Here is a 15,812-nt window from a genome sequence, read left to right as displayed (position 1 = left end):
AACCAGACATGGAGATGCTAGAAGCCAGATGTAAACCTTTAATGGGCATGTTTGAAGACTCAGCACTCTTAGCCCCTCAGGCCAGATACCTGTATTTCAGTAGCTGGTGGATGGTGGTTGGCTCTCTCTGTTTTGTTAAAATTCCAGATGTGAACAAGTGCTTCCCAATTACCTTTTAAAGCAAGCATGTACAGAGTGGGTACTTAATAACTACTCTTCGAGATGCAATTACCTGTTGGCCGCCCACCTGAGGCATCTAAAAATTACACCTAGACAAGCAGACAAATGACTCAGAAACTACTTCATGATCTTGGCGCTGCAGTGCTAAATTGAAGCCAAGCCTCAGATTCTTCTAGGGATGGTCTCTATTCCTACTGCTATAAACCCTAGCATTTCCTTATATGTGCCAGCATTTTACAGAATAAAAAGTGCTCCCACACACATGTGATCTTTGATCACCACAACCCTGAGAGGTAGGTAGGACAGGAACAATTATCCTCATTTAGCAGATGAAGGAAGGGTCTTTCAGAAAAACTCAGGTCACTTGGACTCAGTGGCTCCCCCGACTCTAAGTCTAGTGTCCTTTCCACTCTTCAGTAAGAAATCCCAGACAGCAGAGTCCTGCAGCATGTTCCACGTCTGTGTTCTGGTAGATGGCAACTCCCAGGGCATAGGTAAAGTCTTTTTCTTTTTTAAATTAAGTGAGAGGCAGGGAGGCAGGGAGGCAGAGACAGACTTCTGCATGTGCCCCACCCGGGATCCACCCAGTAAACCCCCTACAGCAGGGGTCCCCAAACTACTGGCCCCGCATGCGGCCCCCTGAGGCCATTTATCCGGCCACCGCTGCACTTCTGGAAGGGGCACCTCTTTCATTGGTGGTTAGTGAGAGGTGCATAGTTCCCATTGAAATACTGGTCAGTTTGTTGATTTAAATTTACTTGTTCTTTATTTTAAGTATTGTATTTGTTCCCGTTTTGTTTTTTTATTTTTTATTTATTTATTTATTTATTTATTTATTTTACAGAGGCAGAGATAGACAGGGACAGACAGACAGGAACGGAGAGAGATGAGAAGCATCAATCATCAGTTTCTCGTTGCGCGTTCTTAGTTGTTCATTGATTGCTTTCTCACATGTGCCTTGACCATGGGCCTTCAGCAGACCGAGTAACCCCCTGCTGGAGCCAGCGACCTTGGATCCAAGCTGGTGAGCTCTTTGCTCAAGCCAGATGAGCCCGCGCTCAAGCTGGCGACCTCGGGGTCTCAAACCTGGGTCCTTCCGCATCCCAGTCCGACGCTCTATCCACTGTGCCACCACCTGGTCAGGCTGTTTTTTTATTTTAAAATAAGATATGTGCAGTGTGCATAGGGATTTGTTCATAGTTTTTTTTTATAGTCTGGCCCTCCAACGGTCTGAGGGACAGTGAACTGGCCCCCTGTGTAAAAAGTTTGGAGACCCCTGCAGGGCCATGCTCTTCCCATCTGGGGCTGCTGCTCTATTGCTTGTAATTGGCAATCAAGCTATTTCAGCACCTGAGGCAGAAGCCATTGAGCCATCTTCAGCAGCTAGGGCCAAATTGCTCGAACCATTCCAGCCATGGCTGCAGGAGGGGAGGAGAAAGAGAGAAGGGGGAGGGGTGGAGAAGCAGATGGTTGCTTCTCCTGTGTGCCCTGACCAGGAATCAAACCCGGGACTTCCACAGCCGGGCCGATTCTCTATCGCTGAGCCAAGCAGCCAGGGCCACGTGTCAGAATCTTGACCTGCTCCCACCCTAAGGAAGCTGTTTGTACAGTCCCGATGGAAACATACAAGGTGAGAGGCATGGTGAGCTTCCAGGCCTGCCGTGAGGATCAAAGCCCGGCCTCAACCTACTAGGCTCTGCTTCCACACTGTTCCCTCAGTCCTGAAAATCCTGAGATTCCCCCCAGCCATTTTATGGGAGAAACACAAAGAAGGTTCACTTCAGCTTTCTCTGGAAATCATGGAAATGGACAGAACCTCCAAGCCCCGGAAGGAGCTCTGGCTAGGTTTCAAGACTACCATGAGTTTGTACGAAAGGCCACAAGGTCTTTCGAATCTGAGGGTCTGTTTGGCATTAGAAGTCTATAATTCTATGTCCTAGGAAACTCTTTGATGGCTACAGCATTCCAGTGTGGACAGGTCTGGATGTGAATAAAGCTTTTAATAGGAGTCACATGTCACATGGGTATTGGCCCACAGGTAAGGAAGTTAATGGTTATTTATAGCAAATGCAGATTTTTCTAAATTCAGCAATTTTTCTAGTGAAGACTTGCCCACTGATACAAATTGGCCCCCTTTTAATAGAGTGATTTCCTTGGATTTTTTTTTTTTTTTTTGACAGAATAAGCCAAGCAAAACCTCATTGTCCATGCATCCTAGGACTCATTTTTCACTAGAGAATATCTGTATGATAAGATGGCTATTTTATTAATTGGCATGAATGAAAGAAAGGTTTGAAACCCCGACCTTCTGTACTTTGGCTGTACCAGATGAGTGGGCATCTCATTCTTTTTTTTTCCTCTTTTTTTTTTTTTTACAGAGACAGAGAGAGAGAGAGAGAGAGAGTCTAAGAGAGGGATAGATAGGGACAGACAGACAGGAACGGAGAGAGATGAGAAGCATCAATCATCAGTTTTTCGTTGCGACACCCTAGTTGTTCATTGATTGCTTTCTCATATGTGCCCTGACCACAGGCCTTCAGCAGACCAAGTAACCCCTTGTCAAGCCAGCGACCTTGGGTTCAAGCTGGTGAGCTTTTGCTCAAACCAGATGAGCCCGCGCTCAAGCTGGCGACTTCAGGGTCTTGAACCTGGGTCCTCCGCATCCCAGTCTGATGCTCTATCCACTGCACCACCACCTGGTCAGGCCTCTTTTTTTTTTTTTAATAAGAAAGAGACAAGAAGGAAGAAAGATAAGAAGTGTCAGCTCATGGCTGCATCACTTTAGTTCTTCATTGTTTGCTTCTCATACGTGCCTGGAAAGGGGTACTCCAGCCAAGCCAGTGACCCCTTGCTCAAGCCAGGGACCTCAGGCTTCAAGCCAGAGACCTTGGGCTTCAAGCCAGAGACCTTTGGTCTCAAGCCAGTCATCATAGGATCATATCAGTGAACCCACATTCAAGCTGGATGAAATGGCACTCAAGCCGGCAACCTTGGGGTTTCAAACCTGGAACCTCAGTGTCTCAGGTTGACATTCTATCCACTGCCCACCACTGGTCAGACTCATTTATAGATAATGAGACTAAGAGTAAAACAATGGAGAAAAAAAGTCCTGCCTTAACCAACTTTCTTCCAGCCTTTCATCAAGAGAGGTTCAGGCCTGACCAGGCGGTGGCGCAGTGGATACAGAGTCGGATTGGGATGCAGAGGACCCAGGTTTGAGACCCCGAGGTCGCCAGCTTGAGTGCGGGCTCATCTGGTTTGAGCAAAGCTCACCAGCTTGGACCCAAGGTTGCTGGCTCAAGCAAGGGGTTACTCGGTCTGCTGAAGGCCCACAGTCAAGGCACATATGAGAAAGCAATCAATGAACAACTAAAGTGCCACAGCGAAAAACTGATAATTGATACTTCTCATCTCTCTGCATTCCTGTCTGTCTATCCCTCTCTCTGACTTTTTCTGTCTCTGTTAAAAAAAAAAAAAAGGTTCAGTCTAAGTGGAAGCCTTCTCCCGGTTTTCCTTTTTCAGAGCCACTCTAGAAAAGTCTCATTTAAACAGTGTCCAAGTTTAAAAGCCCTGCAGCTAAAGTGTGGATTGTGCAATTTCTAGAGGAGTGGCAGAATGGGATAATTGAGGAAATCCTGGGCCAGAAATCCAAAGCCTTGGCCTCTCGTCCAGGCTTTCTACATATGCAGTATGTGACTTAGATCAAGTCTCCTCCCCTCTTTGAGCCTCAGCCTTTGCTAAGGTAAACAAGAATGATAGTACCTGACCTATGCACCTAAGAAAGTAGTTATGAGAATCAAGTAAAGTAATGGATGTGAATGTTTTGTAAATCACCATTGAAGGTGATACTGCAATAGAAGGAAAGAATCAGATCTATGTTCCAATTTTTTAATAAGCATCTCTGTGAACCATTCCCATTGTCTATAGAGTGGAGCATGTAAAACTATTTTCAAGGAAAAACTTGAAACTGTGACAGAGATTTAGGATTTGATCCTGTTTAACTCACCCTATGATTTAGGCAAATAACTACCTCTCTGAATCTCAGTTTCTTTTCTTTTCTTTTTTTTAATGATTTTATTTATTAAATTTAGAGAGGGTAGAGAAAGAGAGAGAGAAGGGGGGAGGAACAGGAGCATCAACTCCCATATGTGCCTTGACCGGGCAAGCCCAGGGTTTCAAACCGGCGACCTCAGTGTTTCAGGTCGACGCTTTATCCACTGCGCCACCACAGATCAGACCTGAAGCTCAGTTTCTTCACCCATAAGACAAGGATAATAATACCTCCCTCATTTTCCCTATTTGGAAAATGGGGTTATAGTTGCCCTAAGTTCTTCCCCTACAAATTGGAGGTGGCACAAATAGCCAGTCTACACTCCTCAGCGGTGAAATAACTGAGTTGCTTTACTCATTTACCTGCAATATACATGTGACATATTTCACAGGATTTGGAAGTTCCAAAAAAACAGGTATATTAGGTATATTAAATTGCTCTGTGCAGATAAGTTCTAGATTGATGCCAAACATCTTTCATTTGGTAAGCATTTATAGAGTGTCTATCATGTGACACTTCATAGGTTAGGGGAAGTAATATAGTTCCTATTCTCTTGGCGCTTACAGTCTAGTGGGGGAGATAAATATTAATCAAGTAATCAAACTAAAAATTGATATAGTAGGCATTACTTTATTCTTGAGAAGATGGGATCTTTTCAATAACATCCATTTCCACTTCCCCCTTGTGACTCAGCAGCCATTCCTGGCTCTGAGGAACACCTAGTTGTTCCCCAACCTCCCTTTCACACCTTAAAGACCAAAGTCAAACCTTGTTTTTCTCCTGTACCGATTGCTTTTCAACCTCTTGAGCAAGCTTTTTAACCCTAGTTGTATTACTCTCTTCTTGGCTGGCTTTAAAAGCTTTATAGGTCGTTCTTCTGATAAATACTTGCTAGGCAAGGAATTTACTATCATCTTTCATCACTTGTTCTCAGCACAGTTTGGCATTTGAAGGGTCACTTGACAAAGTGACAGTGTCTTGAGTCCTGGAATACTAGTGCCTCTTCGTCTCCTCTAACACAATACTCATGCAAAGTACATATGGAGACGTCTAGACCCCTTCCCTCTCCCACTACTCATTTCACACTGCAACTTTTTTGTTTGAAAATAGGCAGCTTATTTTGCATCCCAGAAGAATAGGATTTTATTGATTTTAAAATGTAAATATTCTCTTCTCTTCTCCTCTGGCTGAAATAACTGTATGCATGACCTAGGATTAAATATTGCATTTTGGCCCTGGCTGGTTGGCTCAGCGGTAGAGCGTCGGCCTAGCGTGCGGAGGACCCAGGTTCGATTCCCGGCCAGGGCACATAGGAGAAGCGCCCATTTGCTTCTCCACCCCTCCGCCGCGCCTTCCTCTCTGTCTCTCTCTTCCCCTCCCGCAGCCAAGGCTCCATTGGAGCAAAGATGGCCCGGGCGCTGGGGATGGCTCTGTGGCCTCTGCCTCAGGCGCTAGAGTGGCTCTGGTCGCAACATGGCAAAGCCCAGGATGGGCAGAGCATCGCCCCCTGGTGGGCAGAGCATCGCCCCATGGTGGGCGTGCCGGGTGGATCCCGGTCGGGCGCATGCGGGAGTCTGTCTGACTGTCTCTCCCTGTTTCCAGCTTCAGAGAAAAAAAAAAAAAAAAAAAAAAAATATTGCATTTTGGTTTAGAAGTAAATTTCAGGACTGGATTGACTTGTGTTATGGCTGAGGTCTGAAAAACTGTTTTTGAAAGCTGAGTGCAAAATTCTATATTCTGCATCTTGTTTTGCCCAGCTCTAATTTCAAATACACTAAAGAGATATGGTGGGAAGCTGAGCTGTCCTCAGAACACTGTCAAATCCAACTGGCTTCAAAATACTCCATCCAGCTCTGCATTTCTACCTGGATCCATCTAACCTCTGCTTCCTTCCTCAAGCCTTCAGGAGTGCAACTGGGGTGGGATTGGAAGAGAGCTTTCAAAGCACCTGTCCAGTGGACCCTGATCTCATCTTAAGTCATAAGAAGTAGATAAAGGAAAGCTTGGGAAGGAGCATGTCAGTTTCTTCCCCCACACTCCACCTCCTCCCCTGCCCAATACATACATCATAGTAGCCAACTGTTCAGTCCTTGCAGTTAGCCTCATCTCTCAGGAGAAACTCAGCCTCCCGTGTACAGAAGCAGAAGCAGATTAGTGGAAAGAGCACTGGATTAAACATCAGGAGACTGACTTCTAGATCCAATTTTACCCATCAATAGCTGTGGAATTTGGAGAAAGCCATTTAACCCTTCTCATTTTCTTAGTTTGTAAAATAGAGAAATACCTGCGTTTCTTCCTCTTCCTGAATTTCTAAGGTTGTTGTGAGGGTCACATGAAACCATGAAGGAGAATGACCTTTGGAGGAATATAGGCTTTGCACAGATTGTAGCCCTGTAAACTATTTCCAAATGTGCAGGAAGTGGTTGTTTCTTGCTCCTCACTAAAGGTATGGCTGTTGTGTCTCAAGGAGAGGCCAGCTTCCAGGAATGCTGTTCATGCTCATGGGTCTAGAAAACTCCCAGTCATGAAGTGTGGCCATAATCTGTCCCTTTGGCTCACTTTTGAAGCTAACTGGTAGCTGGTCTCTGAGTACAGCCCACTTTTCCAATTCTGCTAGTTCTAATCAGTCTTAAGACTTTTGTCACCTTGCATGGACCATGTGTAGCCCAGTCAGAGGGTCCTGAGGCTCAATACCTGTGTCAGCACTTACTACTGTGCGGACTTGGGCAATGTACTTAGTATCTGTGAGACTCAGTTTCCTCCTCTGTAATGGGAGAAGTGATATATGATGTCATAGGCTTGTCCTAAGGATTAAAGAAGACATGTAGTACCTGGCTATGTTCCTGGTCTCTAAGTGCCTGTTGTCTGCCTCTCCCTCCTGTTTCTTTCTTTCTTTCTTTCCTTTTTTTTTTTTTTTTTGTGGCAGAGACAGAGAGAGTCAGAGAGAGGGACGATAGTGACATACAGACAGGAAGGGAGAGAGATGAGAAACATCAATTCTTTGTTGTGGCTCCTTAGTTGTTCATGGATTGATTTCTCATATGTGCCTTGACCGCGGGTCTTCAGCAGACCGAGTAACCCCTTGCTGGAGTCAGCGACCTTGGGTTCAAGCCAGTGAGCCTTGCTCAAACCAGATGAGCCCGCACTCAAGCTGGCGACCTCAGGGTCTCGAACCTGGGTCCTCCGCATCCCAGTCCAATGCTCTATTCACTGCACCATTGCCTGGTCAGGCTGCTTCTCTTTCCTGTTTTTATGGAGAATTATTGCTAAATACACCTGCCTGAAGGTGATTCACACAACCCAAAGGTATTTTAGAATCAGATCAGAGATGAGACTGCCCCTGCAAATGCCAGTCTTGTCACCTGTGCTGATGCTTCTGTCTCTCCGGTACCTTTGGTGCCTCATACAGGGAACATCATTGGCTCTGGAATCTTCGTCTCACCGAAGGGTGTGCTGGAGAATGCCGGCTCTGTGGGCCTCGCTCTTATCGTCTGGATTGTGACGGGCCTTATTACAGCTGTGGGAGCCCTTTGCTATGCTGAACTCGGAGTCACCATCCCCAAATCTGGTGGTGACTACTCCTACGTCAAGGACATCTTTGGAGGACTAGCTGGGTAAGAGGCTCTGCAGAGACCTGAGTGGTCTAGGAAGCAGAGGCCAGTGGTTTTCAATGTACCAAGGAGAGCTAGAGAGTCCTCCATATCATGCTTGCTAGTGAAACCTTGTGTCCCCTCGCTGCTCCTGAGAATGACAGAGGAAACAGGTTGTAGTTTGAATTTCTGTTGACCTTCCTGGGAAAAATTCTATGAGTTACAGCAAATTTGATAACTCTGACTGGAGGCTTCAAGGGAAAGCACATCACAAAATGAAGCCCTTTTAACTTGACAAATGAGAATAACCACCTAAGAGATGGAGGTACTCTCTTCTCACATCGCCAAGGATAATGGCCTCCCTCTAGAGCTAGGCTTTGATCTTGAATTCCCTTAGCTTCTGCAGCCCCGCTGCTGAAGAACTCACCCCTCACCCCACAGGCCCAAGGATGAGGAGGCCATTTCTCCCACAACTCCCGCTCAATGCCTCCCCTGGCAATTGCTTAGGGGCCATTTCTCCCACAGCTCCTGCTCAATGCCTCCCCTGGCAGTTGCTTAGGGGCCATTTCTCCCACAGCTCCCGCTCAATGCCTCCCCTGGCAGTTGCTTAGGGGCCATTTCTCCCACAGCTCCCGCTCAATGCCTCCCCTGGCAGTTGCTTACGCTGCCACGCCCTTAGCATGTACTGGCTGTCAAATTCTAGGGTTACAAATTTTATTTTTCACCACTGGATGCTGGGGGCCAGAATGGTAGTGAAGAGATAATGAAAGGAGAGGGAAGAGTGAAAGAATGCCAAGGCGTGTGTTAGCACTAGTTGAAACTCAGCTCTTCATCATTAAACCATTTTATTTTCATCGCGGAGGGCTGGGTGTCTCACTTCATGGGGGACTGAGCTCCTCATCATCTTGAAAACAAACAAGAAATGCATTTCCTTAGCCCACTGCCTTTCCTAATGCTGCCCCATGACTTGCCCAGGCTTCCCCTGATGACTTCTGAATGCTTGCCATACCTTTGGTGAGGGCGGGGGTCTCCATTGCTGCTTTGGTTCAAGTCCTGTCTTGTTCCCCCTTCAGATTCCTGAGGCTATGGATTGCTGTGCTGGTGATTTACCCCACCAACCAGGCTGTCATCGCACTCACCTTCTCCAACTACGTGCTACAACCGCTCTTCCCCACCTGCTTCCCCCCGGAGTATGGCCTCCGACTCCTGGCTGCCATCTGCCTGTGTAAGTGCCATCTGGGTCTTGCTCTCAGACGGCCTCCTTTAGCCGTCCTGGTGTTCTCCTTGTCTCTGCTTCTTCTTCCTCTCTCTTTTCTCTCAGTTTCTCTTTTATTTTTTCCCCCCATTACCTTTTTCCCCCAGTTCCTCCATGTGTGTTTGAATGAATGAATTCTGCATATAATTACCTGATATTTAAAAAAAAGAAGAAACTTAAGTAGCTGCTCAACGGCACAGTGGTTTTCATTGGCAGGGTTCTTTATATGAAGCATTTTCACTTATATGATATGAGCAAAGGAGCTAAACTGGGCAGTATTACCATTTTCCTAGTACCAATAAGCAAATGGAGCCAGGCAGTGACCCACTCAAGGTGGCAGGCCCTGAGGGGAGCCCTGGTCTTGGTCTTCTGATTCCTTCTCTTCCCAGCACACACATTGTTCTGGAGGCTTCTGCTGCTTGAAAGATTTTTCTGGCCTTGTCCACTTCTGCCTCAACCTGCCAGCTCACATCTTAAACTCTTTGGAAGGAAAGTTTAGAGGTGTGAGTTGGGGGGAAATAAATGCTTTGTCTGTGGCCCCTTGATAAGTTTTCTGTCTAATTGGGAAGAAAAGCTATATAGACAGATTCTGTGGTTAAGATTCAATTGCAGTAAAAATTCAAAGAATTTTCTGGTCTGTGGTGGCACAGTGGATAAAGCATTGACCTGGAATGCTGAGGTCACTGGTTTGAAACCTTGGGCTTGCCCAGTCAAGGCAAATACGACAAGCAACCAACGAACAACTAAAGTGAAGCGACTATGAGATGATACCTCTTGCTCCGTCCTCCTCCCCCATAAAATCTGTAAATAAAATCTTTAAAAAAAAATTCAAAGAAGGGGAAAGATTTCTGCGAGCTAGAATAAGTTAGAGAAGTTCTATACACTGTATCCTTAGGAGGTCTCAACATTTAGTCTCTGTTATTGGGAGTGGATTGGGGCTATTTTACATCTTTCAACCAAAAATGAATTTATACAGTAAATGTTTGGATCTTTAAGAAGCTCCACTTGGCCCTGGCCGGTTGGCTCAGTGGTAGAGAGTCAGCCTGGCGTGCAGAAGTCCTGGGTTCAATTCCCGGCCAGGGCACACAGGAGAAGTGCCCATCTGCTTCTCCACCCCTCCCCCTCTCCTTCCTCTCTGTCTCTCTCTTCCCCTCCCGCAGCCGAGGCTCCACTGGAGCAAAGATGGCCCGGGCGCTGGGGATGGCTCCTCGGCCTCTGCCCCAGGAGCTAGAGTGGCTCTGGTCGCAACAGAGTGACGCCCCGGAGGAGCAGAGCATCGCCCCCTGGTGGGCAGAGTGTCACCCCCTGGTGGGCGTGCCGGGTAGATCCCGGTCGGGCTCATGTGGGAGTCTGTCTGACGGTCTCTCCCCGTTTCCGGCTTCAGAAAAATACAGAAAAAAAAAAAAAAAAAAAAAAAAAGAAGCTCCACTTCTAGCCTGTAGTGGTGCAGTGGGATAAAGTGTCGACCTGGAACACTGAGGTCGCTGATTCGAAACCTTGTCTGGTCAAGGCACATATGGAAGTTGATGCTTCCTGCTCCTCCTCCCCTTCTCTCTCTCTCTCTCTCTCTCTTTCTCTCTCTCTCGCTCTCTCTCTCTCTTTCTGTCTTTTCTCTGAAAAAAAATCGAATAAAGTCTTTAAAAAAAAGCTCCACTTCTAGAGTTAGCTCAGTCTCTGCCATCTCACACCTTCCAACACACATACACTTAGCTGAGGGTAGTGAACATCCTGGCCACACCCTTTCTTGGGTCTTGACACTTTGCCTTGGTTACCTTGGTGGCATGGGGCAGGAGGGGAATCTCTCATAGGATAGCCAGCTGGGCACCAAGGTATGGTCTCCTTGGCAAGTGTGCCTTCTTTTGGCAGTGATCTCAGCCCTGGGATAGAACCCTACCATCCAGGCAGTGGCAATGTGGGCCAGAACAGTTGTTTGATCAGGCCTGCTCACAGATCTAGAGGGCACTGTGAAGTCCAAAAGGAGTCTACTGAAGAGAAGGTCTCTGTACCACTTCCTAACTGATATGAGTGCATGGCAAAGCAACCTTCCCTAACTCACACAGGAGAGCATAGTTGCAAGAATTGCATGAGACACCTAGACACCTTGCGGCCCAGCCATTTGTCAATGAGGGTGGTCAATGAGGGCAGTTACTTAATCCTTGCTTGATAACTAGATCTAGAGGTAGTGGTGGTAGGGGAGGGAGAAGAGGGTGTGGGGCAGAAAGAGCTATTATTTCTGCCATCAGACAGGCTAATAGGGGCTAGGAGGGGGACCATATGAGTGCTGGCCACTGCTATTTCAGCGTCTTGTGTACACAAACACAGCTTTCTTTTCCTGCTGATGCTGCTGAAGTGTCTGAGATAAGAGGCCACCCTTACCCTCCAACTGGAAACTGAGAATCCTGAGACTATTCAGTCCACCCCCAAGAGAGAAACCAGGCCACTGGACCCCACACTTCCTTTGCAGTCCTCACACCCACCAAGGGTTGGTGGCATTTTAGGCAAAGACCTTCTGGAGTAGTATAGCCTCACAGATATCCCCTCAGGCTAAAGAAGTACAAACCCTCCCAAGAGATAAGGACTGCTCCTGCCTGTAGCACAGTTCCAGAAATACAGGTTGTGTGTGCATGATCCTTTTGGCAGCCCACACCTCACCTGGACACTGCTAGCACCAAGCCAGGAATAATTAAAAAACCCTAATGAGCCTAATCTGTGGTGGCGCAGTGGATCAAGCGTTGACCTGGAACACTGAGATCGCCAGTTCAAAGCCGTGGGCTTACCCGGTCAAGGCACATATGGGAGTTGATGCTTCCTGCTCCCCCCCTTCTCTCTCTCTCTCTCTCTCTCTGTTTCTCTTCTCTAAAATGAATAAATAAATAAAAATAATTAATTAAAAAAAAAAACCTAATGACAAAAATGATAAGATACTTGCCTCTCACAATTCCTAACATCAAAGGTTCAATAAAGCTCATCTGGCCTGTCCCCTGCCTTCTAAGTAGAACTGCAAAGAAATTATGACCGGCTTAACAGTGGTCAGTCTTGCCCTCCAGAGATAGGAATTTTTCAATGTCCATGAGATATGTGTTCAAATACTTTTCCACTTTCATAAGCAGGAAACTTTCTTAAACCCTAACTTATTCCTCATTTCCTTGAGGGAAATGCAAAACAGCTTCTCACTTCACCTTGTGCGCTAGATGGGAGGGCCATGCGGAGAGTCCCCAACTCCCCCCTCCACTGGGGTGCACATGTGCGTGGAGCCACACACCCACCCTTCCTCACCAGAACTCCCAGGTACTTTGAGTCTGTAGGCAAAGGTTCTGTTTTCTGGTACATTGAATATATTTTTATTCTTCCAACCCACTTTTACAGGCCCCTCAAAACATTTCTTAAGGTACCCAGTAAGATAAATAAGAACCAGGCTGTCCGGAAGGCTTGGTAAATGCTATCTTTTAATAAATGCAGACATCTTTTATTCCAGCACCCCTCCCACCATCGTCTAGCCACACCCTATCCTCTTAGCAGGTGCCAGGCAAGCCAGCCGTGTAGAATAGGCTCAGTATTCCTTGGCAGTAGAGCTGAGATGGGCCCAGTCCAACCATATTCTTAAGAGAAACAGTCAAGAGTTTGGGGATGGTCTGAATGTAGTGATTTAAGAAACTCTGCTTTCTGCTGTGTCATTGTGGCGTGCTGATGACAGGCTGGATCCACTGTGGAGATGAGAGTTTTTTAGGGAAAGGCCACTCTCTGTGGAGAGGTTGCTGGTGTGTAATGGAGGGCGTGGGGTTGAGAAGCTGAAGGACAGGGCAGGACCCCCGTGGGCAGAACTGATGTGACAAAGTCCCTGGCTGGGTTTTGCTATGGGAGGAAATGAGGTCAAATCGGGTTCCATGGGGCGTTTTTTAGAAAAGATCAGATGAAAAATGATGGTGTGATGAACCAGATGGGGGTGGAAAGGCAGAAAGAACCTGCTGTAACTGGCTTGCCTGCTTAGAGTCTGGAGGGGGTGGGGAGGCGAGGAGAGTGAGAGAGAAGGAACTGTGGATTTGGATCACGCTTATGCAACTGCAGCTGCCACTTTGAATTATTTTATGATTTAGGTCAAAGCTGATTATTCACTACTGAGTCAGCAAAATATTCCTACCCACCAGACAGTGAGAGAAAGAAAGAAAGAAAGAAAGAAAGAAAGAAAGAAAGAAAGAAAGAAAGAAAGAAAGAAAGAAAGAACTTATGTTTTAATTAAATAAAAAGCCTTTCTCCCTTCTCCAGAGCAAGCATATTAGTGGGAGGAATGAGTAAGGAAGGAGCAGAACAGGAGGTGTTAAAACTTGGTTTTGGTGACCTCTTTTGTGATTTGCTTGAGGTTTTCTTTTTTCTTTCTTTGTTTCTTTTTTAGTATTTCATAAGTATATTACTATGTCCTCTAGGTAAAAGATGTTCCCTTATCTTCACCCCTCTCTCCTGCCCAGTAGCCCTGCCCTGGTAACAATGGATAGGTGTCCTTACAGTTCTAAATAAAACACATCTATTGCCTGACCAGGCTGTGGCACAGTGGATAGAGCATCGAACTGATGCAGAAGGACCCAGGTTCGAGACCCTGAGGTCGCCAGCTTGAGTGCGGGCTCATCTGGTTTGAGCAAAAGCTCACCAGCTTAAGCCCAAGGTCGCTGGCTCGAGCAAGGGGTCACTCGGTCTGCTGTTGCCCCCCCACCCCCATCAAGGCACATATGAGAAATCAATCAATGAACAACTAAGAACCGCAACGAAGAATTGATGTTTCTCATCTCTCTCCCTTCCTGTCTGTCTGTCCCTATCTGTCCCTCTGTCTCTGCCAAAAAAAAAAAAAAAAAATTAAATTAAATAAAAAAAAATTAAAATGTTAAAAAAAATTTTTTTTAAAGAAAGAAAGATTCAGGGATAGAATCAGCTGGCCATATTGACTGAATACTAAGAGGAAGGAATCTATTTTATCTACAAATTAAAATGAAATGTTTCAACTAACTGTCCCCAACGTTTGTGATTTGTGATGAGGAGTTAGATGTTTGTGTTTCTGCCTTCCCTGTCCTCTCCAAAGCCATGAGGAGCACTGAGCAGGTCTCTGGTTGGCAGTCTTCCTCAAGTGGTTACCCTAGGAGGCTGCTTGAAAGTCTTCTCTAGAGTAATATAACTTAGGGGTTGGGACTCTCAGGAAGCGTTATATAAACAAGAATCACAATATACTTTGTTCATTCAACAAATATTTATCAAGGGCCCGGGATCTGCTAGATACCCTTCTTGGCACAGGGGATATAGCAATGAACCAGAAGATCTTTAGTCTCATTTGCAGCAGCAGTAGAAAATCAAACATTTTCTCTTAAGTGTTTGTTGAGTCCACTTGTGTGTCCTCTATAGGTACTGCAGAGTATAAATCATTCAATCATTATCAAATATTCAAGTGTCTGCTCTGCTCCAAGCACTGTTTTAGGCATGAAAATACTTAGGAACCCTCAGTCCAATGTGATTACGACAAGTACACAGGGAATTTCAGTTCCAAGTGGTAAGTTCCCCCAAGAGGACAACATTCAAGGAGCTAGATGTAACAGAAATGGGGTCCCTTTGGGGGAGTTCCAGGTAGTTCTGGATAGCCATAACATACACTTGAGAGACTGGACTTTCCTCTAAGAATGGGAAGGGATTAAAGGGTTTCAAACAGAGCAATGACATTATCATATTTATATTTTAGAAGAATCATGGCTAAAAGGGTAAAGAATGGATCTGAGAGGGGAATAAAATCAAAGGCAAAAAGACCAGTTACCTTGTGGTTACAGGAATCCAGGTTAAAGATGACAATGATGGAATAAGGGATGGAGCAGTGGGAGAGGAGAGTATATGTACAGTTGATCCTTGAGTAACACAGATTTGAACAGCACAGATCTACTTATATGTGGATTTTTTTTTCAATAAATATACAGTTGGTCCTCCATATGCCTGGGTTTCACAGCCAAGGATTCAACGACACAGGATTAAAAATAGCATTTTCATTTTGTGGTTGTGAATCTGTAGATGCTAAGAAATGACTGTGTGCATTGTTTACCATGCTAAGAGGGACTGGAGCATCCACAGATTTTGGTATGAGAGGAGGGGTCCTGTAGTTAAGTGTCTAGGAAGACAAAAGTAATATGCAGATTTTATTTATTTACTTATTTATTTTGTATTTTTTTGAAGTTGGAAACGGGGAGGCAGTCAGACAGACTCCCGCATGCACCCGACCAGGATCCACTCAGCATGCCCACCAGGGGCGATGCTCTGCCCATCTGGGGTGTTGCTCTGCTACAACCAGAGCCATTCTAGCACCTGAGGCAGAGGCCATGGAGCCATCTTCAGTGCCCGGGCCAACCCTGCTCCAATGGAGCCTTGGCTGCAGGAGGGGATGAGAAAGACAGAGAGGAAGGAGAGGGGGAAGAGTGGAGAAGCAGATGGGCGCTTCTCCTGTGTGCCCTGGCCAGGAATCAAACCTGGGACTCCTGCACACCAGGCCAACGCTCAACCACTGAGCCAACTGGCCAGGGTCAATATATGCAGATTTTCAATGGCACGGGGGTGGATGGTGAGGTTGGTGCCCCTAATCCCCATGTGTAGAGGGGTTTGACATTTACAAAGTAGAATTAGCAAGATATTATGGTTAATAGTGAGAGAGTCAAGGATGGCACATTCTTGTTGAAATACAGGTGAAATAGATCAAGGAAAATGCTGGATAATATTT

The 15,812-nt window shown here is 46.1% G+C and overlaps 1 protein-coding gene across 1 annotated transcript in view; it reads left to right on the top strand.

Annotated features, from left to right (window-relative positions):
• Nucleotides 1-15,812, top strand: part of SLC7A8 (solute carrier family 7 member 8) — a 61,866-nt gene that overhangs the window by 13,138 nt on the left and 32,916 nt on the right. The window contains exons 2-3 of the mRNA XM_066277453.1: nt 7,641-7,845; nt 8,895-9,046. Coding sequence (XP_066133550.1) covers nt 7,641-7,845; nt 8,895-9,046 — 357 coding nt within the window. The remainder of the gene's footprint in view (nt 1-7,640; nt 7,846-8,894; nt 9,047-15,812) is intronic.

Source organism: Saccopteryx bilineata, chromosome 4, assembly GCF_036850765.1.
Source record: "Saccopteryx bilineata isolate mSacBil1 chromosome 4, mSacBil1_pri_phased_curated, whole genome shotgun sequence".
In the NCBI taxonomy this organism is placed as follows: domain Eukaryota; kingdom Metazoa; phylum Chordata; class Mammalia; order Chiroptera; family Emballonuridae; genus Saccopteryx; species Saccopteryx bilineata.
The sequence above is the reverse complement of the archived record's forward strand: the minus strand, read 5'-3'. Positions and strand labels throughout refer to the sequence as shown.